At 42.7% G+C, this 24,600-nt stretch overlaps 9 protein-coding genes across 9 annotated transcripts; 3 read left to right on the top strand and 6 right to left on the bottom strand.

Annotated features, from left to right (window-relative positions):
- Window positions 1–1,316: 1,316 nt before the first annotated feature.
- Window positions 1,317–1,919, top strand: EAE97_011664 (uncharacterized protein; the record flags this gene model as incomplete). The annotated part of the gene is made up of 3 exons (XM_038882179.1): window positions 1,317–1,517; window positions 1,583–1,745; window positions 1,843–1,919. The coding sequence occupies 3 exons, from the start codon at window positions 1,317–1,319 to the stop codon at window positions 1,917–1,919; spliced, it is 441 nt and encodes a 146-aa protein (XP_038726927.1).
- A 1,236-nt stretch (window positions 1,920–3,155) lies between these two features.
- Window positions 3,156–3,698, bottom strand: EAE97_011663 (uncharacterized protein; the record flags this gene model as incomplete). The annotated part of the gene is made up of 1 exon (XM_038882178.1): window positions 3,156–3,698. One exon carries the CDS (start codon window positions 3,696–3,698, stop codon window positions 3,156–3,158), a length of 543 nt encoding a protein of 180 aa, XP_038726926.1.
- Window positions 3,699–4,719: 1,021 nt separating this feature from the next.
- Window positions 4,720–5,307, bottom strand: EAE97_011662 (uncharacterized protein). Its single transcript, XM_038882177.1, has 3 exons — window positions 5,219–5,307; window positions 4,986–5,156; window positions 4,720–4,930 (listed from the first exon to the last, which is right to left on the bottom strand). Exons 1-3 carry the CDS (start codon window positions 5,304–5,306, stop codon window positions 4,839–4,841), a joined length of 351 nt encoding a protein of 116 aa, XP_038726925.1. The 5' UTR covers window position 5,307; the 3' UTR covers window positions 4,720–4,838.
- Window positions 5,308–6,304: 997 nt separating this feature from the next.
- EAE97_011661 (uncharacterized protein) lies at window positions 6,305–7,780 on the top strand (the record flags this gene model as incomplete). Its single annotated transcript, XM_038882176.1, has 1 exon — window positions 6,305–7,780. The coding sequence occupies one exon, from the start codon at window positions 6,305–6,307 to the stop codon at window positions 7,778–7,780; it is 1,476 nt and encodes a 491-aa protein (XP_038726924.1).
- A 2,011-nt stretch (window positions 7,781–9,791) lies between these two features.
- Window positions 9,792–13,993, bottom strand: EAE97_011660 (uncharacterized protein; the record flags this gene model as incomplete). Its single annotated transcript, XM_038882175.1, has 4 exons — window positions 9,792–10,239; window positions 10,342–12,157; window positions 12,219–13,225; window positions 13,618–13,993. The coding sequence occupies 4 exons, from the start codon at window positions 13,991–13,993 to the stop codon at window positions 10,157–10,159; spliced, it is 3,282 nt and encodes a 1,093-aa protein (XP_038726923.1). The 3' UTR covers window positions 9,792–10,156.
- A 933-nt stretch (window positions 13,994–14,926) lies between these two features.
- On the top strand, window positions 14,927–15,745 carry EAE97_011659 (uncharacterized protein; the record flags this gene model as incomplete). The annotated part of the gene is made up of 1 exon (XM_038882174.1): window positions 14,927–15,745. One exon carries the CDS (start codon window positions 14,927–14,929, stop codon window positions 15,743–15,745), a length of 819 nt encoding a protein of 272 aa, XP_038726922.1.
- Window positions 15,746–16,103: 358 nt separating this feature from the next.
- EAE97_011658 (uncharacterized protein) lies at window positions 16,104–17,375 on the bottom strand (the record flags this gene model as incomplete). Its single annotated transcript, XM_038882173.1, has 1 exon — window positions 16,104–17,375. One exon carries the CDS (start codon window positions 17,373–17,375, stop codon window positions 16,104–16,106), a length of 1,272 nt encoding a protein of 423 aa, XP_038726921.1.
- Window positions 17,376–18,486: 1,111 nt separating this feature from the next.
- On the bottom strand, window positions 18,487–20,058 carry EAE97_011657 (uncharacterized protein; the record flags this gene model as incomplete). The annotated part of the gene is made up of 5 exons (XM_038882172.1): window positions 18,487–18,943; window positions 19,010–19,204; window positions 19,270–19,550; window positions 19,607–19,675; window positions 19,816–20,058. 5 exons carry the CDS (start codon window positions 20,056–20,058, stop codon window positions 18,487–18,489), a joined length of 1,245 nt encoding a protein of 414 aa, XP_038726920.1.
- Window positions 20,059–21,594: 1,536 nt separating this feature from the next.
- EAE97_011656 (uncharacterized protein) lies at window positions 21,595–22,736 on the bottom strand (the record flags this gene model as incomplete). The annotated part of the gene is made up of 2 exons (XM_038882171.1): window positions 21,595–22,197; window positions 22,251–22,736. 2 exons carry the CDS (start codon window positions 22,734–22,736, stop codon window positions 21,595–21,597), a joined length of 1,089 nt encoding a protein of 362 aa, XP_038726919.1.
- Window positions 22,737–24,600: the final 1,864 nt, after the last annotated feature.

The raw sequence follows: 24,600 nt of genomic DNA, 5'->3' as shown, positions 1-24,600 counted from the left end.
CGATTTCCATAGTTGAGAACAGCGGAGACGTTGAATGTCAAACATATTAATGATTGGTTTGCGAATCTCATGCAAGAAGTAAATGTTAATGTTCATTCATGATTGTAGTTGTCATGTTTTGTGATGGTGTTGGTGAGAGTTCCCTAGCACGTGCCTAGGTACCTAGATAGCGCTAAAGTTTAGTCCAATGACACATCGCAATGTCCTAGTGGGTGGTCTTATGTAACACTGAACCATCGTATACTATACCTACCTAGCTATTTTCCTCACGTTCGCAACGCAACACCTAACTTATAACAATGCGTGAACATTCCCATGTTGTTTTCAAGATAACACGACAGTAACACGTGACAGGGACTCGAGCACTCTGTTCAAAGCGTACAGAAGTTTATACATCCACAAGATCCTTGATTTATACCCTACAGATTTTGGCAAGTGCTAGTGATCACCGTAGCTGATCACGATATCCCCCAGCAATGCTCTCCAATGCGCATACCCAAAGTATTTATTCTATTACACTCGGTCAATCCATGAAGCTTTTTGAGTCGTCGCAATTCATTGAACGTAAGCTGGTTGATGGTAGATGGAGCTGGCGAGGCCGTAAAAGTAAATCTATCTGCGCATGCGCCGCCCTAGACTGGTCCTTTCATGAGCTGACATGGCACATCGACGTTCTAGTGCGAATCCCAATAAATGTCCACGAAAGGTTTCTCTAGACCATATATTCCGGGCATGTATTGCTTAATTGATGATCTTTTCGTGATGCATTTACGGTACGAAGGTTTAAATGGGCGTTTGGGTGGAGGCGGAGACTATTTCCACCAGCATTTTCCTCAGACATTACCTTCAAGGCAAGTACCCTAGGGCATATATGAGGACATAAGTGCAGAGGTCGACTATACCGAAGCACTTGAAACATTTTGTGTAAATTTTTACGAGGCTCTAGGACAAGGGCGATGTGATGTATGATTCAGTCGGCCGACTATAAATGATATCCTGAGATGACATCGCCAATATTGCATTCTCCTCGGGCAGGCAAGAAAAGAAGTAGAGATATCAACACTTGCATTACTTCCACTGCAATGTGATGGGGAAAAAATATGGTCCTCATTCCCACCTTCCCTGTGCTCCTTGAACTCTCCTCATCGGGGCACAACGCCCAGAAGTTCCAACATCAGCCTAACATCACCAGCTACATTCATCACATAGATCAAAAAGCAAAACTTATACCATCTTTGCATCTGTTTTCTCTTGTGATTATAAGAAGAGATCCTTCGATTTTTTCCCAGTCCTTCATGCATCTCCAGACCATTAAAATGGCAGACATTATACCTCCCATTTCAAGTCGCATGAGCAACATCATTCAAGCTCTTCTTCCCGCCGCCACAGCTGCTGCTGCTGATCATGCCGAGCCAAATCCTGACTTCATAAATTTTTCCGTATCAAACAACAATCTTCTGCGACCCGATTTGATTGAGATTTGCAAAGATGCCATCGCACACGATCTAATTGCGGAGGTTAGTAGATAGCTATCATGACAAGATTTGACTTTAGATGCGCGAACTGAATTTTAAGCAATCAGACATTGAATTGTCCAGTGGGACTTGGAGGAGATCCATCACTCATGAAATCGATTTCTAAATTTTTGAACAAGTATTTCATACCAGCAATTCCGATCACCTCTGTTTATCTTGTCACTGCTTGGGGAGCTGGTTTTTGTCTTGATACTATAGCATCATGCATTTGTAAGCCAGGAGATTCAATCCTAGTTCCTGGTCCCTGTTGGAGTTCGTACATTATCAAATTTCCCAACAAACTTTAGTGATTAACTTTCGTACGTAGCGTGGGCGCTTATCTGTACTGTCATGCTGGTGTCACAATGGTTCCAGCATATCCAAGCCTACTGTTTACAGCTTTGACATCCGAAACGCTTCTTCCGGCTCTTGAGACAGCATATAATCTTCCCCGAATCCAAAACGGATCAAAAAATTGCTTGTTTCAATCCTCATGCCCTTTTCGGAGAGTGTTATTCTAAGTTTGTTTTACAGGACTTACTGGAGTGGAGTGCAAATAAAGGTCTGCACTACATCTCTGACGAAGTTTATGTTTGTTTGGAATTTGGATGTGACGAGAAAGCCGAAGCGTCCATTTCGGCTCTTTCGCTACTAGATGGCTCTATGGGAGCAAAGCGCGAAGTAATGATTGACGGGAGCAAAGTCCATGTTCTTTGGATTGCCAGCAAGTATTTCGGTCTGCCCGAAGTCAAGTTAGTAAGTAGACACATAATAGGAGAGCAGAACTTAAGGATTCCAAGGGCTGCTTAATAGCCCAGTCTAATCCTATGCTTCATGTTAGCGCCATTATTTAGACTTACAATCAAACTTCCTCACTCTCTGCTCTTCTTCTTACCCACTTACTCAATCCCAATAAACTGTCTTCTTTGTTGAATAAGAATAATGCTCTTCTCTCCAAGAATTACACCTTACTCTCCTCTACATAAAATCACCTAGGAATAGATTCTCTCCCCACAAATGCGGGTTTTTTGTATTCGCGAAGCTTGCGAAAGATTCAGAGACGCGGAAGGAAGAAGCGGTTGTGAAAACATTCAAAGAATTCAAAGTGATGGTCAGCGCTGGGAAGCAATTTAGCGGTACGGAAAATAAAAAGGGTTGGGCGAGAATTACCATTACTATACCCGAGGAAGAATTCAAAGAAGGGATCATAAGAATTTAGATATATTTAGGCGAAATTCTGTCACAACAGAATAAGGTAAGTCGGAACTTTTTGTAGTTTTATAGGTAGTTTCATAGGGGTAGATCCCGGTTATCACCACCGCTTTAACGTTGCGATCTCCCTCAGTCAGTGTTTACATCGACTTACTTGAACTGTACGTTACTAAAGCGAGACCTGAGTCCTTATAAGCTAAGGTTTTGGACCAGTTAAGAAGAATATAAAGTTTAAATCTCATTCGATTTACTTCATGCTATATAGGCTTAGTTGGCTTTGATCTTAATTTGACGTTGGAAAAGTAAGGGACTGTAAATATATCTAAGGAAGCCGGCCTTGACAATATTTTAGTTTCTAAATTAATGATAGAAGCGCTTAGTAGAATCGAAATAAAGGAAAATAAAGGAAATTTTGTATGACCATACAACTCATGTTCGTTTATCTTTGACCTGCTTGGTACTGTGTCCTCGCCTTCCTCCCTTGGAACTTTGATCTGTTCCAATGGTCTGATCCTCTCGTCTATGAATCTTTCCTTGCGACCTAGGACCTTCTCCTAGTCTAGTTGTTTGGCTTGTCTCATTTCCTCTCTGCTTTTTCCCCATGCCTTTCCCCCCTGCTCTTGCATCGGCTTCCGCCTCGTTATTCAGTGTCTTTAACACTCTCCTGACTTCTGTCGCTTGTTGGACCTTCTCCGCTTGTTCTTTATCTGTCTCCGCTTGCCTTTTTTCCTCTAAGATCGTGTTCTCTCGCTGTGATAGAAACCTCGCGATGTTATCCTCCTCCTTTTTCATCGCGGCTTTTCGATCAGCGTTCTGCGTTTTCAACTCCTGCATAGCCTTTTCCCACAGACGAATTTCCAGATCTGCATATTGCTGAGTATACTTTACTGGTCTGAACTTCTTCCCAAAGCCTTTCCTTGCAGACGTGCTGGGCGTCAACGAAGATAACCACACCTTATCATTATTACACATGAAAATACTATTAAGCATAAGCCAATCACTCTCTTCTTTCTTCCATTCAAAAAAAATATGATGCTCCTTTCCAGCTCTCGGGGTTGCTAGAATTGGGATTCATTCGTAGTATAGCTTCATCGTCAACTCTGGGCTGATAATTTGAGTCGTAATAAACGAAGTTAAAAACGTCATCTTCAACGAATGAAGGTTGATACCTAGCCTTGCCTCCTCCATTATTTGCCTTCTGACCTGCAGAGTTTCTGTTCGATTTTCCTTTCCTCGCCCTTTCGAAGGGATTCTTTGATTGATAGACCCAAAGTTTAGCCTCTTCAGATTGACTTGTGAGGCTAGAGACCATTGATGCATATATTTTCATATTGAAAATTAATTTGGTAGGATCGTGCCGATAAATGACTTTATAATTGTGATATATCTGAGTAATTGAAAGAATCTATTTTGCCTACGAGCACCCATGAAGGAATTTATTAGTTTTACATTGTTGGCAGAGATTATAAAGGATATGACCAACACACACTTGTATGTCAAATTTCGATCCTTTCACTGGAAGAGACCTCAATCAAACCTCGTTATGCGACAATATCTTCTCAACATGTCAATAGGTATTTTTCACGTAATAACAATCTAGTCGACTTTCCCTCAAGGAATTCTCTTAATCTCCGAAAGCTTGAAATTTTTGACTTACCATGACGGCGAAGAATCTAATGCTGGTCTAGAGGAAAGGTATTCAATCACGCCACTAGGAAAAGATGAATGCAGAGAAATGGAAACTAGAATGAACGGAGACTCATGGATAGCAAGCACGTAACCCTGCAATGCAAAAATTATACGTGAACGAACAACAAGATCAAAGCGCCCCATAGTTCGAAAAAGACGAACAATAATGCGCTCGAAAAGTTTTGAAATAAGCTTTCTTGGCTATCCCTTAGCTGCCTTGGCATTAGACTTCACTTGAATCGAGAAGATATATAAGAAGATATCGATAGATCCTTTAAACATGTGCAAAAGAAAATAGAAGTGATTTTGTGTAATTGATATGATTCAAATTCAACAAGAGTGGTAATAGTACACAATCCAAACTAAAGCTCCAGCCCATATCCACACTCAGTAAACATTAATCACAAAAACAACTATAAATGTCTAGAACTTGTTGACCTCATCATTAACAACGTTGTTAATTCCTGAGTCCAATTGGGAAGGTACTCCCTCCTTGCTCGCAAATGAGTCGACGGCTATGTTATGGAATGTTAGAACTAATTAGGACAAAGTGGGTGGACGAGAACATACCGGAATCTGTCATGGTATCTTTGGTGCTATCGCTTATGCCATCGCTGAAGTTGTTGCTGTTATCATTTCCGTTGCTTCCACCCTGTTGTTGCATTTCACCCTCTCCGAACTCTTTGATATCTTCTCCGAGACCCATGATGACTGGTTCGAGTAATTGGTGGTTTAGGTGATCTAAGGAAATTGTTAATATAAGCTGAGAAGTGGTATAGATAAGCGGGACAATGGGACCTCACTTGTGGATTGCTTAAGGCTTAGAGTTAAAAATCTGCGCGTGTTGTGATGATACAAAAAAGGTAAGAGCAGAGGAAGACGGATGGTCAAGGCATTTTATATTTTGCTGCTCTTGCCAGAACCTGAAATCCATGGAGCAAAACTTGCTTGACAGCTCATGAGCTTTCGCACTCAGTTCTACTGTTACATCACAATAGATGCATCATGATGCACTTCACAACTTTTAATCTCCATATTTAATCTCTCCCCCATCCCGAAACCTGCACTAGATACCAAGTCATTGTAGAGCTTATAAGCCATTTTGAGTTGTCCCTGGACTCACAGCATCAAATGGGAGTTGTTCAAGGACCCATAGCCAAGATGAACCTGTTCTTATCCGGAAAACCCCTGCGCTCTTGCATGAATTAAGCGTCATATTGATGGAGCAAAACATGGGCCAGGTCGCTATCGAGCTTATTGATCGGGATATGTTGTGCTTGCGAATGTACGGGGAAAAGCTTGGATAAAGCAGATGAATCTATTTTCGAAGCTGTTGTGGTCTTCTTCTTTACGTATGTAGGGCGTCAGGGTCGCTCCTACTTGGTCCACTGGCCGGAAGGAGAAGACTTCTCAAGATAGGTGCCGAGCTACTAGCCGCCCTTGAACGATGAAATGGGAATGATTGAGTAAGATGAATTGCCCTACCTAGGTACCTGCCTACTCTTTACACCCACCTTCGTTCCACAAGAAATTTGTTCTTCGCAGAGTTAGCACGAGGGAGAGGATAAATCTAGCAGCACGTGATCTATCACTCCGCTGCCTCTTTCTCGTAATGCCAAGCCATGCGCACTGCTTCGATAAGCACGATAAGCAACGCAACTGATCAGATGCCTTATTGTCAGTCTCAGTTTCTTCAATTCACATCAGACATCTTTATCCTAAACTTGCATTCGTGTTCTATATTCATATTGCTATTGATCTTTCAAGCGTTATTAATTGTAACCTCATTACAAGAAGAACAGTTCAGTTCTCTTCATCTCCTGATTCATCGGCCTCACTGACCGCCGTCACTCTTCAGCTTGCATAAACATTCTAGATAACCTCAAGTCATGATGGAATACAAAATGGAATACAAACAACCTTTACCAATCTGCTCCCAATTGATTACACCCCGCATCATTATCCATGGCGGTGCAGGTAATATTCTCCCCGCGAACCTTCCACCAGCGAAGTATAAGTTATATCACGACTCACTCCTCCGCATCATTTCCAACACTCACTATTTCCTCACGTCGCCATCCTCCTTTCCTCTCCACAAAACGTCTTCTTCTACCACCACAGCTCTCGATGCTGTCACCTATGCAGTTACACAATTGGAAGATAACCCTTTATTCAACAGCGGCCATGGTGCAGTCTTTACTCGCGATGGAATTAATGAACTGGAGGCATCGATAATGGTTTCAAGTGGGAAGAAGAAGAGAGGAGTAGGACTTATGGGATTACAACACGTCAAGAATCCAATAAAGCTTGCGCGCGAGATGTTGATACGAGGAGAACAAGACTTGGAGGGTGGAAACGGTGAACATCGAGGGCCGATGAGTGTTGAAGAGGACGCATTTAGGCAAAGCAACGGAGCACAGGGACATTCACAGCTGCACAAATATTCCGCCGAAAAATTGGCAAAAGAATGGGGATTAGAGCTTGTAGATGAGAAATACTTCTTTGTACAAGCAAGGTGGGATGAACATATATCGGGGTTAAAGAAGGAGAAGGATAAGAATGGAAATGCATCTTGGGATGCCCAAGAATTTATACCACAAGGAACATGTGGTGCTGTGTGCCTTGATGCGGATGGGGTGTTGTGTGTAGGTACTAGTACTGGAGGCATGACAAATAAATTGACAGGAAGAATTGGGGACACGCCAACGCTTGGTGCTGGTTTTTGGGCAGAAGAGTGGGAGGATACGTCGGCGCACGATGACATGCATCGACTTCAACAAATCCGTCGAAGAATGTACAACCAACGGCCGATCATTGCCTTAGGCGATCAGCTGAAAGGGATTTTGGCAGATTGTTTTCCAGGTTTGAGTTTAAGATCGTACAATCTGATCTACCAAGAAGCGCTAGAAGATGAAGCTATGATGTCCAGGAAACATATGAGGGCCACCGCTATGTCGGGTACTGGAAATGGTGATTCTTTCCTTCGCCTTGCAGCTGCAAGAAGTGCATCGGCAATTGCTCGATATCGACCCGATACTTCTCTTCAAGCCGCTATCACAGAAATAACCGGCCCCGATGGAGATCTAGTGAAATCTGCAGGGGACCGATGGAAGAAGACTGGCGAAGGTGAAGGAGGTATAATTGGAATTGAATTACAGGTTGTAGTTGATAAATTTGGCCGGAATAGAGATGCAGTGAGTCATGTCGTTGCTGATTACAATTGCGGGGGCATGTTCCGCGCCGCTATCAATGAAAATGGAAAAGCTGTGATGAGAGTCTGGAGACCTGGACAGTATGATGGCTTGGACATATATGCAGGTGAAGGAAGAGAGTATGAGATCGCTGATTGGATTGATGCCAAATAAGGCTTGTCGCAGTTGGCCCTCACGAATAGTTTTATCAATAACCCACACGAATTCTGTAACTAACGCTCGTTTCCCTAAGCTGAACAAATTCTCAAGGCCAGCCATTTCTAGAGGTTTATTCTCATGCATCCTTCAGTGAGGGCTGGCAAAATTGAAATTGGATTTTTTTGGCCAGGGAGCCCAATCCTTTAAAATCATCACTGCACAACTATTCAAATTCAAAGGATAATTCGGATGACCAAATATTACCCACAGATACACTTTTACTCTCCTCTACCCTCCGCTACTGTTGATCTTCTTCTAGTTGATTATGTCGAGCTCAACCAGCTAAATTGTTCTTAATAAACAATCCTGTGTTCATCATCACCAAATAGACTTATTTTTGTTTTGTAATTTTAATCTGACTCCATTGTCAAAATTAGCTACTCCATCCGACTTTCAACGCTCTATATGATCATGAGGAAATCGCATCACTATCTCTCGCCTTTTTTTGCCCACGACAAGTTCTGTTCGAGACTCTGACCTATCTCCCTACAATTTCCCAAACCTTCTCTCGGAAAACATTCATTCTTGAGGATTATGGTTACCATGGGAAATGCACAAAATGTTCATTCTTCATCTTTGATAGAATCAATCATGCCATGCCCCGTCTTGCATTTTGTTTAATAATTGATCCCGTGAAGTTTAGGTAAAAGTGTAAATAATTATAGTCACTGTTAGAATGTTCCGCGACTTCTTCACAAGAACATCTCATACAAATGGAGCTATGTTTCACGACACAACCTTTCAGTCTGATACAAAGATATGAGGCTGGCAGCTTTGTGCTAGATTATTTGCTCGAGACTCCAAACCAAAGTCATAGGTAGGTTATTCTGTCTAATGATCAACGGCGAGTGTGAGATGTTAAATATCTCGTCAATATTTATTTTGCGGTAGTCGAGATCATCTGGCTGCCATAGTGCTTCGGTAAAAGCATCTAGACCCTTTTAGCCATGCCAATTCTTCTCAAATAAAGGCTAGTTCTTGAAGTCTTTGAGGTTCGATGCTGGTCTTTTATTTCTCTGTTTCACGTGGAAATATCGTTGACAGCGATGCTCTTTTCCCATACTCTCATTATCCACTGAATCGTATCCTGATTCTATCTGCTTGTCTGCTCATCCATATCTGTAAACTTGCAAAAAATTTGACATTGTCCTCCCCGATAATTCGGTCGCTTATTCTCCATTTTGAACATTTTGAACATAACTGGAGAGTCAGATATATTAGCATTGAAATGATCTTATTCAACTTATCTAGTGCGCGTAATACTCTTCGTGCTAGGATGAATTCGACAAGGACATTTTTGAGAGGGACTGTTATTCTACAGTTTTTTGCAAGGTTGAGCCATGGAACACCAGTTCTAGCTCAGGGTCCCTCAATCAGCGCTGGAGGCGATTTCGTTCGCATCCTCGAAAACTCAATTTTCTACTGTTAAAGTTTATAGAATTTGACTCGACGTCAAAGGGTCAGTGTACTGAGGCATCGAGTCAGGTCCGTTGATGAAGGCATCTTAAACCCGAATTAATGGCTAGAACTGATGACTTGACGGGTTTCTCCAATACAGCGGGAAAATCTATAGGCCGATACTTACATCACAGAAAAATGCAAGTTGGCTCGAACTTCAATCGCGATGAGAAGATGATAAGATTTGATTGACAATCGCTCTTCAATTGATCGCCCAATGGAATGTTTGCGTAAGTCGGGCAGAATTAGCGAATATAGCTGCAAATCCACGAGTCGAATAATAGCTGACTCAGGTCGACATTCACACCCCCAGGCGATGCAGCTACAACTTGCATGTCTAGTTATAGTAAAGCCAGACATCGATATGCGTTCGGGTGGAAAAGCAAGCCAAGAGACACAAATCTGGGAGCCATTAAGCGTGTCTTGTTTCAAATTGTTTACTAGGTCGGGTTGTAATTTGATTATTGAGCACTGGATTGTATCCATGGAGAACTAGCGACCACTTCAAGCTTTGGCTGGTGGTAGACTAACTATTAGCTTGTAGTTTGATGCCCTCGATTTTCACCCATTTAGTTAGGTTATACTAAGATTTCGAGGTCACAAGTAGCTGGCTCGTCTCCCAAGATCACATTATATTAGCTTCAATGTTATTTAGTCAACTCATTTGAGAACTCAGCCTCAAAATTCGCCCAAAAGGCTGGTATCCTTCAAACTACAGTACAATGCTAAGCAAACTGTTCTCCCACTGCTTCTGCCCTCGGCACGTGACGATTATTCCTTCACAAAAACCTCATTCACGTATGTATGTGTTTTACCTTCCTTTCAGAACGCCCTCATCATATTTTCATGTCATACAACCCACCAAACAACATTCTATTTCCTTGGTAACTCCCTGAACACCTTCCTGAAGACCAGCCGACTATTGTACAGATTATTAAGCCTGATTCTTTCGTTGTCTGTTCATTTGAATGATAATTAGCAAAGTTCTTGTAGATAATAACTTTCCCACCCAAACCATCAAATCCTTGACAGCCGGTCAAGATGAGGAAAAGACTTACCTAAATGCGCACTATCACTTGCTTGTCCACACGGTAAATGCGCCGCTGGCGCTCCAAACTCCTTTTCCAAGAATCGGATGCTTGGAATCGAACCTCCTTCTCTGATGTAGAGCGGCTTCCTCCCCACGCCTCTCACATTTCCATCGCCCAATCCCTTTCCTTCTTTACTTTTATGCGCTACATTGCCGCCTTCATCTCCGTACCCTTCATTTTCTTTCTCATTGCGGCTGTTGGAAACATCATCCGCGTCCAATGTTAAGGATGCAAGATCTACCGGCGCAGCCGCTAAACTCGTATGATCACTTCCACCAGTTAAACTCGTAGTTGTCGCAGGTGTGGGTTTGAGACTTGGCGATGCGCTGACGGGGCTCGTGGGTGAGCTTTCCTTCTCCTTCTCAACATGTTTAGGACCTTGTACACTACTCCTTCTAGTATGGTCTGTAATAGGTCCCCAAACCTCCATTATAGCCTCTTCCAACGTTCTAAAAATCTCATTTTCGGGATCACCGAGCCAAGCATCTGCTTGGTTGTCAATAGTAATTGTGAGGCTGTTGTGCGTATCGAGCTTTGCAAAAGCATCTTGGAGAAATTTTGTCAAAGATTTAATAACATCGTCCACTTCCTGGTTGGGAACCAAACGGAGGGAGATAGCTGCGCTCGCGTGGGACGAAACCAGGGAACCATCTGGCCCAGAAACTTTATAGCGATGGACAGTCAGATTCGGTTCCCTCCATCTAGCCATAATGGACTGTTTTAGAGTATTCGCCGGTCCGAGTTCTGGATTACGACGGAGGAGAGTGGATACAATATCATCGTAACGAGCTTCCTCGGCCGATGTGAGTGGAAGAATTTCATCATAAAATCCAGGAATTTGAATCCTGTTATGTAGGCCCTTTAACTTTGCGAGGATAGCTGTCAAATCAAAAAGTGGTTCATCCATCATAAAACTCCCATCAACTCCACTATGGACATCGGGATGCTTGCTATTGACTTTCACAGTGGCATGAAGAACACCTCTGAGGCCATATGTCAAGCAAGGAACTTCGTCATCGAGCCAATAACTATTGGCAAGAATGATATAATCAATATCCCCAATCAATTCCTTATACTTTCTCACAGTATCCTTGAAGCCTCTTGATCCACTCTCTTCTTCTCCCTCAATCAAAAATGTAACGTCAGAATCCAAAGCCTTCTCATGAACCAAATCGACAACTCCATATAGAGCAGCCATAATTGGACCTTTGTTGTCACTAACTCCTCGTCCGTAGAGGTATCCATTTACTCCCTTCATTTGGAAAGGATCGATAATCCATTTCTTCTGCTTATCATCCGCTGGAACAACATCATAATGTCCATAAAACAAGATCTTCTTCCTCTTTCCAGCAGTCTCCGGGTTTCCCTTGAACTTGGCGTAAACAATTGGGTTATGATGAGCTTCAGTTGTTAACATCTCAGTAACAGCTCCATGTTTCTTAAACAATGTTCTCAAAAAGGTAGCGCCTCGTCGACAATCCTCGGCATGATCGGGTCGTGCAGAGATCGTCTTGAAAGCCACAAAATCTTGCAACGATTTGATAAGTTGGTCATCTTGAAGCGACTCGCGTTTTGGGTATGTGCCCGTATCACATCCAGTAACATCCCATATCGAAACCGAACAATCGTTCGCACCAGTTATATAAAGTTGTTGACCATGATGGGTGGCAACTGCAGAAGCCAAAATTCTACCCTCGTGAGCTTTCCATCGTTTGACACACTGATATTTTTGGCTAAAATTCGAGGAAGTTTTGTATTGACCATATTGTACCGTGTTGTATCTCTGCAAAATGTGAGCCACTTGTACGATACAACTCCACAAAAAAAGGGAGAATTAAACTCACTCTAGCATGCCCGGTACTTCCACCACTCCAGAGATATCCCCATCCCATCTGTAAAGTCATAACATCCCCTCTATTCGCTCTGATAACTCTCAGCTTCTGTCTCGTATCCAAATCCCACAACTCAATCACTCCCTCCAATTTGCTACTGTAGAGAAAACTTCCGTCCACCGCCAAACTCAGAACACTTTCCGCATCGTCTTCCCCTAGTCTTTCAATCTCCCTAATCCCCTCGTCTTCATCCTTGCTCAATTTCCACAACTTAATTGTACCGTCCCCTCCGCCTGAAATTAGCATATCCTCATCCGCATCAACCTGCCTAGAGACTCCTCGAACCATGAGCATACAATAGACATATCCAAAGTGAGCATATTGTTTCATGTGGGCCTTGTCAATCTCCAATACATCTCCCTGATCCGCAGCGGCTCTTCCAGCCGGCCTCGGTCTTGGTGTGCTTGTCCCTCCATGTTGCACACTATCGAAAAATCGATGATTCCTCCTATCTGGGTGACGTTCTGGATTTGGTGTAGGTCTCGTCGCGGAATCCCTTAGACTAACCCATTGTATACTCGTGTTTTGAGCTCCCAAATATACCGTTTCGAATTGCGGGGAATAGGCTACGGAAAATACATCGCCGACATCGTAGGTACTGTAAATATGGTATTTGCGGACTAAAGTGGTAGGACACCATGCATTGACAATGGCATCACCAGCAGATGAGAACAAAAGCTTGCCATCTGCAGATAGAAATAGGGAGAGTACACTGCGGGTGTGTGCTTGGATGCGCGAAACAAGCTCGTAGGATGCGAGGGACCAAACGACTATTTCTCCATCTTGGGTACCGGCATAAATATATTTTGAACCTACAGCAAGAGTGAGGATCGAGGAATCGTTTTCGAGGTGGTGGAGAAGTTGGGGAGATGAGAGGTCGAGTTCATCTTCAGAGCTGGCTCGTTGGCTAGGATCGTGGGACAATGAGTCAATTTGATAATGTTCGTCTTCAGTGCTAGCTAGAAGATTGTTAGTTGTTGATGAGACAGAATTGTTTGTCTGTGAAGATGAAGCTGTAGCCGAAGAATGAGTATTTGCGTTTCTTGACCCAAAGATTGAGGTCATCTTTTAGTTGATGATTGGAGGGGAAGGGGGGAAAGTAAGCAGAAGAAATGGAACTATTGCTAGGTCGGTTGATGAGCGCAAAGTAGTGACCGACCGATCGACCCCAGCCCGAATTTCCACCCCAGCATGTTGGTGAACCACAAGCCACAAGCCAGAAACCACAAACCACATCCCTAACCAAAAATTCGCAATACAAATATGATATGATGAATGTTTATAGGAAAGATAGGCAAAAAACTAAGTGAAATAAATCAAGAAAGAATGTTGGGAAGAATTGTTCACTGACCATAACTTTCGACATCACTATCTTCCTCCCCTCCCCAAGCCTCAATTGCTTCATGTTGGTGAATATCAATATCACTCTCACCAACACGCCCAATCTCCTTAGGACTATCCATAATTGAATTCATCCTCGCACAACAATTCCACCTCTCCAGATCCAACGCAATATCAGCATCAATATCAGGATCAAAGTATCGATAGTATTGATTTGTATTGTTGTACTCGTATGTACTTTTATTTGTCGGTACACCTTCAATATTTTGTTTCTGTCGCGGCGGTATATGCGTATCTTTTTCATATATTAGGTTTGATGTTGAGTTCACGTATCCGTCGTTCTTCCCGTCAATCGTGAAAAGGGAGTTTGCAATGAGGGAACCCATATTGTAAAAGAAGTGTATGGCTGTACTTGATTTTACTCCAATTCAGTTCAATTCAAGTAAATCACACAATTCAAACGGGTAATTGGATAATGTTTTGAAGGAGAATTGCGTAACTTTTAATCACTATTACGCCTATGAAAGGCTATATGATAACTGAGACCGAACGCGCATTCCTAGGAGGAACACTTCACTCGTAAGGGGGGTGAATTTACTTTATAGGAGTTTCTTATATATCAGCACTCCGCTCCTTTCATTCTCCCCCTTTCTCTTTTCCCCTTCCAATCTTTATCCAAATTCTCAGCATCTCCTCCCCTACATCTTGACTCATGCGGGCTGGTGTCTCCTAATGGGAATTTGGAAAAGCAATATTCATTGGCTATCACTTGCCCGTGCCGCATAAGGGATCCATGTTCATTCGACCTCGCTGTTTCTCCTGCGTCTTCTTTATTTGTACCCAATCTGTGTCATGCCTTGATACTACACCGCATTATTAGTTGCTCGCCATACGCATTGCCCGCATACGTTAAGTGGTCATCATAACGTGTAAGTGTCATTCAAGTGGTTGGCTTGGGTGGTAAAAGTTCAGCCTTGGAACGTGGCTGGCTGTCGCTGTACTCCCCTCTTTGTAAAAGTATCTATCATGATGTAACGTCGAGACACATTTCATTCTTGGCCAATCGTTTGTTCTTTGCCATTTTAGCGATAGATGACTCAATCGATGTATGATAGAGCAGAGGAGTCAGTAAAGTCATGCAATGAGTGATTGAATTTAGTCATTCTCAATATTGCTCTAGATTTGAAAATATCCATGTATTTAATATGAACCATCTGTCTGTCTCTCTTCCACGTTTATCCATCCATATAATTTCTACATCACACCAGCAAGTGCGTAGCGAGACCAAGGAACTTCACTTAATCCAGCCAATACCGAAAATGTCCGATAGAAAGAAGGAATTCCGCCAAGGAGCTTCCTGCAAACTCCATCACACGAACTTGTCTTTCCAAGAAGATCTACAGCCATCTTTCGGCCCATCGAGATCACCCCATCCGAACCGACTTTGCCCTCCTCGACATACAGGCTCCTGCTTTGAATCACCAAATGCAGATGATTCATATACTTATCTGAGAGACTGTTCCAAACCGGAAGACTTTTCGCACCATAACAGCATTTTGCCGCCACGACGTATACGATCTTTTTTTCGAAAGAAGAATCAAGATGATTCACACAATTCTCTTAGAGCGTGTGACGAAGAATCAGTGATCGATGATGATGCTCCAGGACCGCGCATTGCTATAGTCATCCCAAATGCCGTCAAAGACAATGATCAACGACATTCGCACACCCAAGTTCAAGATGATATCCATTTCCCACTGCCAATCCGTACGGAACATCGTCGAAAAGATTACCGCATCAGTCAGAACGACGAGAGAGAAAATGTACCACGGCCACCATCTTGCTCCGCATCTAGTAACCCCAGTTGCCCATCTCAGAATTCATTCTACGACAGCTCCAATGACCAGATTGTTCTATTGACTGAGATCCATAGACTTCATGAACGAATTGATTTGCTAGAGAGCAAACTTCAGGGAAATGTGAGAACGACAGCTTATTGTCGATGCAGTTGCCATAGGTCAATACGACCTATGACGCCTTCACCGGATAACTTTTGGCAACGAAACGAGCCAGAACTATTTCCAGACCCAAGAAACGATTGGGATGAGAGTGGTGAGCCTGGTTGTTTTTCCGCATAGTGATGTGAGACCAGAGTGCTCGGGGGGTTGCAAACTCGATGAGAGATTCTGTCGAGCTTGAGGGATCGTGTCCGAATGAGATCCGCGATGCCTAAGTTCTTTCTTGGACGTAATGTTGGTCTGGACCTATCTCAAGGTATCAGGAGAGATAAATCGTTGTACGCAGAGCTGTGATGTAGGACGAATGAGGTTTAGATAGTTTGATGCGTTGATGCACATGGAATAAATAGCCGTCTTGTTTTAATCTCGGTCCACCCACCATATGTGATTCGAACTCATGCCAATTTCGAGAAATTAGATTCAATTCGCAAAAGTCACCTGTCCAGGATCTAGTACCCCACAATTCATCCAGACCACCTCACTCACTCCTCTCTCCCTTGTCCTCATCTTTACCCGGCCATAGAACTTGCTTCAAAACCACAGCTCTAATGTGCGCCGCAAAGACGAGCAACCAGACAATCACGAGAATGATTGTTAATCCACTTCCGACCCAAAGCACGCCCTCACTTTTGAATGCTTTCCCGATATTGATGATAACAATAGTAAAACCCACATTTGGAAAAACGAAAGCATACCACACAAGATGGAAACTCATCTCTTTTGCACCCGCCAAAACAGACACCATTGAAATGCAAAAGAACCAAAATGCTGTAGCCCATAAGAACACTGCAGCAGAGACTGCAATAATTCGGAATATGTCGGCAATAATATCTGGGTTCGTGATTGATGATATTGTAGTATACGCCGGGTATATTTTGGAGAAGTTTTCACTCATGCCCAACAATGCTAACCCAGTGAAACTAGGTGGTCCAACTGCAATAAACATTCCCGGTCTCGTGTTGGGTTCTGGCAAGCCATTTGTCATCAATCTTCCAATGTAAGGACCATACATGAAGACCGCAACAAAAATTCCCAGTCCTTGAAACGTGATCCCAGCAACCAGCATAGGAAGCGCATGCTCAGGAGTTTGTGACCCCGTTGTAACGGAGGCAAGGGTCCCGCAAAGCATAACGGGAAAGATAGGAAGAATCCAGGCGGGAGTCATGGACTGAAGTGTTTGTTGTTTGGCAGCAAAAAGATAGCAATATTGACCGACAGCACCAAAGAATGTAAGCGCCGTATAGATCCAGAATATGACTCGAAGGGCGGTGATGAGCCATGGGCCACAATGGGGAACGCCATATAATTGCGTGTTTGCAATTATACTCAACAAAGAAATCCAAAACGTTGGGAAAAAGAGGGATTCTGTAGCATCTTGCAATGAAGCAGATAATGCCTTTGGATATAATATGAATCGTGCCGAAATCCCAGAACATAAGAGAACAAACAGACATAAATCCAAAATGAAAACGATGTCCCCCAAGATAGTGAGGCCATTGAATTTGTGTGGTGTATTTGCGAGCAATAGAGCAATTCCCCCGGTGCTCATAGTAAGAGTAAACCACGCCCATGTAAAATGATGAATTCTCTCTCGAAATGTGATTTTGCCATTGTTGGCAGCTGCCAGCTTTCCCTTCGTGGCATTGGGAGTTCCGTCACTATCCTTGAAGAAACTATCCGTTTGTCCTTCGAGAGCATTCGTGGAATATGCCCGAAGATTGTCATTTCGACTCGGACGTTGAGCTGACATACTGGCGCTTTATTCGGTCTAAACAGATGTGCCAATATGTTGTGAAGCCAATGATGATAGAAAGCTCATTCTCGCCGAAAGAAGATGTAAGCTATGAGATGTAGCTTATGGAGAACAATAATGTTTCAGTCCAGATACATTAATTATCTGCAAGTACCGATAGACATCGACAACTTGTCGTCATTTTCATGTATGTATTTGTCACAAAACAGTTGCGGTGTCGAGCTACTCTCAACCCACTGATTCAAGCAGATTATGAAAACGAAAAAGAAAATTCATCAAAATACATAATTGCACCGAGACCTTTCCGACAACTGACGTATGAAAAGACGGAGACATAACCGTGCGTTGGCAGCTGATTAATCTCCAATGCTGCTCACGTGCGACTCTATTTGAGCTCTGCTATCATGAATCATGATATTGGGTGCTTGAACATCATCTGGTCACTTAACTATTTTCATATTGGTGTATGTGTTATCCATACCTACCTCAGTAGGCGGAAGTCCATTAGAGTACCGGATCGATGTTTCGGTTGATGGGTCTGCCTGTCTGGCTGTCTTCATGGTCCTAGCTGAAGCGGCCCATATCAAAAGTTGATTCGGAAACGCGACACTAGCAGAAGTAAGCAAAGAAGTACCGGGTACCTTTAGCTATTGGAGCGAGAGAGACACATATGATGCAATCATTGATCGAAGCATTAATAATGAATCTCAACTTTTCATATGTAATCATATCTTTTGGTTGGAGATAAAATTGTAGAACAAACAATCAACTTAAGCCATCAATCACGAGATCAATCACGGGATCAACCTAACTATTTTTCATACATATTTTGGTTTTCCTCGATTCCTTTCTTTTGTAAAGTTATACGCAAAAAATTAACAAATTTTTCATGCTGTTCTCTGATATGTTTATCATATTCTTGATCTCGGGTCCTCATCTGACAACGATCCCGAAGAAAGAGAGTCCAGAAACCATCATCCGAAATCCCCTGTCCGTATACAGACATGAAACATTACTTCTAGATCCCCACCCTACACAATGACGCCCTCACGAAGTGACGCAGAAATAGAAATCCCCAAAAACCAAAAGCCCAATTACACCACCGATATCAAGTCTTCAAGATACTCGTCCTACCACCAACATTTTCAATACTCGTCGCCTCATAGCTAACATTGAACTCTGTCGTTTTCCTCACCCCCTTTCCCATTTCCTCCAAGATAAACTCTTCATCGCTATCCCTAGGCGTGTCCGTCGTGGTCTTTCCATTGACACTCTTGATCCTACTGTGCTTTACACTACCATCATGACTTGGAAGTGCGTTCTTGGTTCCATAATTATCTTTCGAGAAGTTCATATCATATGCTGACGTTGTCGTTTTGTTGCGCATCAACCAGGGACAAAACTTTACTATGGGAGCTTTTAAGATTGGTAAAGAAGCGCAGATTATGGAAACATTCACTTCGAGGAAAGTCCATGAGTTTGACGTCGCTTGATAATACATTGTGTCCGTCGCAGTGATGGCTGGCCCAACTGTGGCCATTCGAACAACTGTGCATGCAATGACACTATTAAACCTATCAGTCTGACGGTGTACTGTCGGTAATTTAGCTGTGAGGATACTGGCTGCTTACAAAAATCCAAGACTAAACATTAGCACCAATCCAAACTTCTGACTTAACGGAAGTTGAAGTCGTCGAATTTGATAAATTGGTAAAACGATAATTATCAAATTGGTTACTATTGCCATTACAGATGTGCTATACCAAACGTTTCCGATCTGTATGCATGAACCAGGAAGGGCTTTATTCCATGATCTCTCGATGGGACTATACAGTTTGATTAGAGAACATGCCACAAGATTGGCGTCAGACAAGGAGAGACGGTCACTCACTTGCATGACCAAATGGTGGCACTGACTGCTGCAATGCTGTATACAATGACTATTCCAATGGTAACAAAAGTTGCGATTCTGAAATTCTTCGAGGGAAATATCCGTAGGTAAAAAAGACAGATACTGATTTTCGTGAAACATGAAGCGATTTTGTACAGAAGTTGAGCAGCGAAGAACCACTTCAACATATTAGCTGGTGCTGGATTGAATGGGAATGGATACACGAGGAAAGAAATTGGACTAACTTTGAGGGCCTCGATCCTATGTTCTTTCGATACTTGCTAAGAGATGTTAATCGTGAAAGTTATTGGAGATCTGGGAATAGATAGATTCATACCGAGGTGTGCAGACCGAAACCATTTTTGGCTTCCATGTTGAACGTCACTGCCATGGCAAGTGCCATTAGCTATACACGATTAGGTTCTGTCGCCATTGCCACTTCGCGCTGTTGATATCTCCTGGTAATCCCAAGCTAAAACCGCCGTGAAAGACCTATGTCATGACTCTCGGTTTCCAAAGCAGCGGAGAGCAGAAACTTGTACATACCAATGCCGGCACAATGAACCAATCATCTATCTCCAACTTCTGCATAAACACTCTCGTCCCTAACCTCGCGCTGACAAAAAAGAAACTTAGACAAGCAAAGGCAATCGCCAAATTCGCAAGGTTCTTTCCCCTAGGATTAGGCAATCCATCGTCGATTGCATCTCTAGCTATTAAGTTATTGAGATCGAATTGAAAATGCGAAAGAAGTCTCATTGAAGGGCTAGTCAGATCAGTGGGAGGCATGATTTAACAAATTTTGACCGTGTCGAGATGCTTTGTCCTTAGCCAGACAATGAACAAGAAGGAAATGAGCGTATGAGAGAGGGCAATGATAGACGAATATGCGAAAGATAGTCTGCGCGTTTTGAAATTCACAGTGCAGCACCTAAAAGCACTGTCTATCTATCCCTCCTGCGTTCGAAAATCTGCTACGAACTTTCACATTAAAAAGTGGGCAGAAGAGAAAGGAAAGCTTGATGATTACGAACAAGCAGCTCGAACATTCACTAAAGAGGTCCAGTGTGTCACTTTACAGACTACTGCAAGCACCTACCTATATGAGTACCTGCATAATGATTTCTACGCACATTCATATCCACATTACCTCCTCAAACATGCCCGGGGCAAGAAATCACCTTTCACGAAGTGTACGGAGTATCTCAAAACCTTCTTCGGGCGTCATCCGAATCAGTCATTTGCGCTTGAAGATCAGAGCTCGATCTGTTCTCGCAAGGCTTGCTTGCACTCCTTGTTTGCCAAGTCGATGCTTCCGAACCTCTTTACAACAGTGGGATCTCTTACTCCCAGTATTTTCAATCCAAATCAGTAACTTAGGGCCGGCATTCTGAAGCACGCTTATCTCTCTTGAGCTTTATTAAATTTGTCTACCTTTGGAGTGTCGTGGAGGTTGAATGGAAGGGGAAAAAATCAATTGAGATCCTGCAAGGAAAGACATTAAGCAATCTACTATCTGCCCCTGTCCATATCCATGCTTCCCCGTCCAAGAAAACTATTAAGGAAAGAACCGTTGCTAGCAGGTAATTCAATGATCTAACGAGAACTTCGCATTTCCCCTCGATGGAGGAAAGCTTGGTTAAATAAACTTCTTAGGCTCGCTTGGAGGTGTCAGACTAATTAGCACTAAGTGGTGGGCCCGCTGAAGAATAAGACATGGCAGGGTAGGGACTATAAGCGGGGTTATCCCGACAAATTGTTTATTAAATGAGAATTACCGAGGAGGTGGAATCAGCTGGGAGAAGCATGTTGAAAAATTGAAAAAGGATTCTTGATAGAAATAAAAGGGGTTTGAGCGGCTCTGGCAGGCGTGGTTCAATGTGCGCAGTTTCTTCTTGCGTAGTTACCCATGATTAAGACTTGGAATTTGTACTTTTCATTTACATTTACTTTTGAGATGGTTGCTTCAGTAGACAATCGGGAACCGAGATTGTCGATCATTGGGCAGCAAAGATAAGGTGAAAACCTTATTATATTGACATTGAATGAGAACTGATGATTTTCGAGGATGAAACCCAAATTGTAAGGTATTTTCACCTTGGAATTCATTCTATAACCAATGAAATACTGACATGGAAAGATATCATCCATGTTAAGCTACACACTATCTCAAGCCTTACTTCACGGAAGCTCGGAAGTGCTTCTAGGGTTAAATACACGGGTCTATAAGATGAATGAACAACGCACTTGATGTATTACGCTTATATCTTTAACAAAACGCAATCTCTAAGGATTCTGATATCTGAAATACCTGTCTCTGCCAATTTAACAAGTGGTTTTTAAAAGCTGCGTCTTCAGCGCTGCAACTGCCGCATCTCTAATGGTGTAATCAATCAATTTTCCAGTTCCCGGAGCAATAGCATCCATAAAATCATACGATGATGATAAGCTACTGAACCCGCCAAACTCTTGTCTAACGTCGATCACATTGATAAGACCTGTAGCACTAACAGTGAAGTTACTGCCAGCACTTATTTCCCCCGAGCTCGATGATGTTGCTGATGTATATTCAAGCGCAGCGACTTCGGCCGAGACGCCCAGCTGATTTGCAATGGCACTTGTGGCGCAAGCTTGATTGGTAGAGTTGAGAAGATATAGATTGGCGGCGTACATAGCGCTAATAAATCGAGTCAATTTATCGACTTGAGTAAGATCTGAGAGTGCGGCTTGACTGGTGGTGAAAGCAGAGGAAGAGACAGGGTTTACAAACTCGCTAACGGTTGCGAGAATGTTGGGCTTCTCAGAGGCATCGAGAACTTTTCCTTCGGCTGTGAATGGATATAAGAGCATTGTTGCGTACACTTCTGTTCCGTTGGGAAGGGCGCCGGCGACGAGGTCGGCATATCTGAGAGGGGTGCCTCCAACGGTCTAGATGCGTAATTTTAGCTGACATTTCACAAACACGAGCAAAGAGAATTTACCATGAAGTAGTAATCGCCATTGGATAAGTATAGACCATATTCGCTCAACACTTTTTGTAGTAGGTATGCGTATCCACTAACTGGTGAATCGACAATCATTGGCTTCCCTTTTAAATCTTTCACAGATGTGATATTTGGAACGGAAGCAAGAACCAAGTCAGGACCTTCGTCTAATTGACCTAGAACTGTAAGTTCTTCGCCTGAGTTCAAACGCAAGTTAACGGCATTGTCGATGGTTCCGGTCAGGATATCGAAAGCGCCGATGAGAGTCTGTGCATAAGCATATGTAGAGTTAGGAACCTGAGTGTAAACGACATCCAAATCATAAGCCGCAAAAAAACCTAGTTGTTGGGCGACAGAGTAAGTTGCGGTTGGCACAAATGCACCATAATTGATGGTAGTCAGAGCTGTACTGGAGTTTCTATACCCTGGGGTCTTTAAGGCCGCTGCAGCCCCGAAACAAAGTGCGATTGGTCTGAACAACATCCTGAGATACTTGAGAAGTGATCAGATGCCGATGACTAGATGTGAAGATTCCTTGTGAGTCTGTAGCGCGGAAATTAAATGATCTTGCACGAACACAGAACAAATACATGCAGAAGGAAAACAGATTGGTACAGAAAGTAGTGGAGGTTGAACAAGGAATGAGTGTTGCGATCATAATAATTTGAGATCTTGGGTTGCGATCTTATTGCATTTACCCAGTCCCACTTTCGGCGGTGAGCTTCAATAGGATATCGTCGCTAGCGTTTAAATATCCATCTTACAAAAATTATATGGCAGCAGAAATGATAAGGAGCTTGAGAACTCTCTACGCACTCTATAATTTGAATTCCATACTTGGATCGTTTGCCGGACTCATATGCGGAATCTTATATCTCACAGCTATAGATTATTTATTCCCTGTTGACCGATCGCGTAGACCAGAAAGTAGGGAACTTTCACATCATTCTGGCATTTTATCGATAATTAAAGCCGAAGTCATTCTATTAGGAGTTTGAAGAGACGGAGAAAGTGGATATCGAAATGAGGGAATTGTTGATTAGAACTTTGCAGATTGTTAAGCTTGGAAAGTCAAGCCTTGCTAGTTCCGAATCTTAGCATGTTTTGCCCCTGACATCTCCAAGCGGATGGCAACCCCTGGTTCGGTAGTCTACTTCCGATACTTCTTCAGCTTAGGTATATCCACCCCAATTGCCCCCCAATTTGCGATAAACGTGCCGCCTGCGGAGAAGAAGCTTTAAGATGTCATTTGATTCTATCTTTCTTTCAAAAGGAAACTTCTTCAGCGTAAGTAAATGAGCAAAACAACAAGGATGACCTCGGCGTGTAAATTGAGGACGAAGATGAACCAAGAAAATCTTAGTCTTGTAGAAAAATCAGTCTTCCGGAAATCTTTTTTGATGTGTAATAGACTATATCAATCGGCCACAGGCTCTGTACATTTTATATTTTATAATATCACCGGGATCCTTGCACCTTGTACCGAATCGTTCGTTGAGATCAGAACGATCCAGAACAATTGTACCACGGACCTCTTGACTGGGAAAAGGCGAGAAAGGGACTCAAGGTACCGGTATATAGTGTATGCGGGGGAGCACCCGCTGTCACTTGGATTTTAATGCAAACAGACCGTTGGGTTTAGTAAACCAAAACGGAAATTAGAGGATACGATACCGTTACCTAGCAGGGAATTCATTCAAGATCACATGGGACCTGGAATTTCCCATGCACTCCAGTTTATTTGGCAAACTTAAGATCTGATCACTATTCTTGATGTAACAGAGATCGAATATTGGTGACACTAGTTCCGACGGCTTCCTTTCCTGTCAAAACTACCTAGTATTGTTGGGTCGTTCAACCTGATAATTAATTCCCTACAGTGCCTTCTTCGATCGTCCCAAAGATCATTTTCCATTCATTTCAATTCCCCGTTCTTACAGTCTTGCTTCGTACCTTCACCTTTTCGAGTATTTCTTCACTACTTTAACTTTCATAGCATTCTATGGCTCCATTTAGATTCAGCGCTATTTCTCTGCCGCAGCTAGCTTCTAATTTCTTATCTTTTTTCTGCCTCATTTCTGACCGTTCCCTTCAGTTCAAGTCTATCTACTCTCTTTTCCTTCAATACCTATTCGGCTTCCCTTGTCAATATTTCTAGTCGAGGCCATGATGATTTAAATGCTTCCCTGTAACTTCCCCACTATTTACATTCCAAGATGAAACACGTATACTTTGTCGAGAGATCAGTTCACATCATTTATGTTGAATTTTCGCCATTACAAAGTATGTCAAAGTGAGCATTAAAAATGTAGCTCAATTTTTGTTCTATATATTCTCAAAAAAAAAA

The sequence above is a fragment of the Botrytis byssoidea genome, assembly GCF_014898295.1.
Source record: "Botrytis byssoidea strain MUCL 94 chromosome Unknown BBYS_040, whole genome shotgun sequence".
NCBI classification, from domain to species: Eukaryota; Fungi; Ascomycota; class Leotiomycetes; order Helotiales; family Sclerotiniaceae; genus Botrytis; species Botrytis byssoidea.
This window is presented reverse-complemented; position numbering and strand designations above follow the sequence as displayed.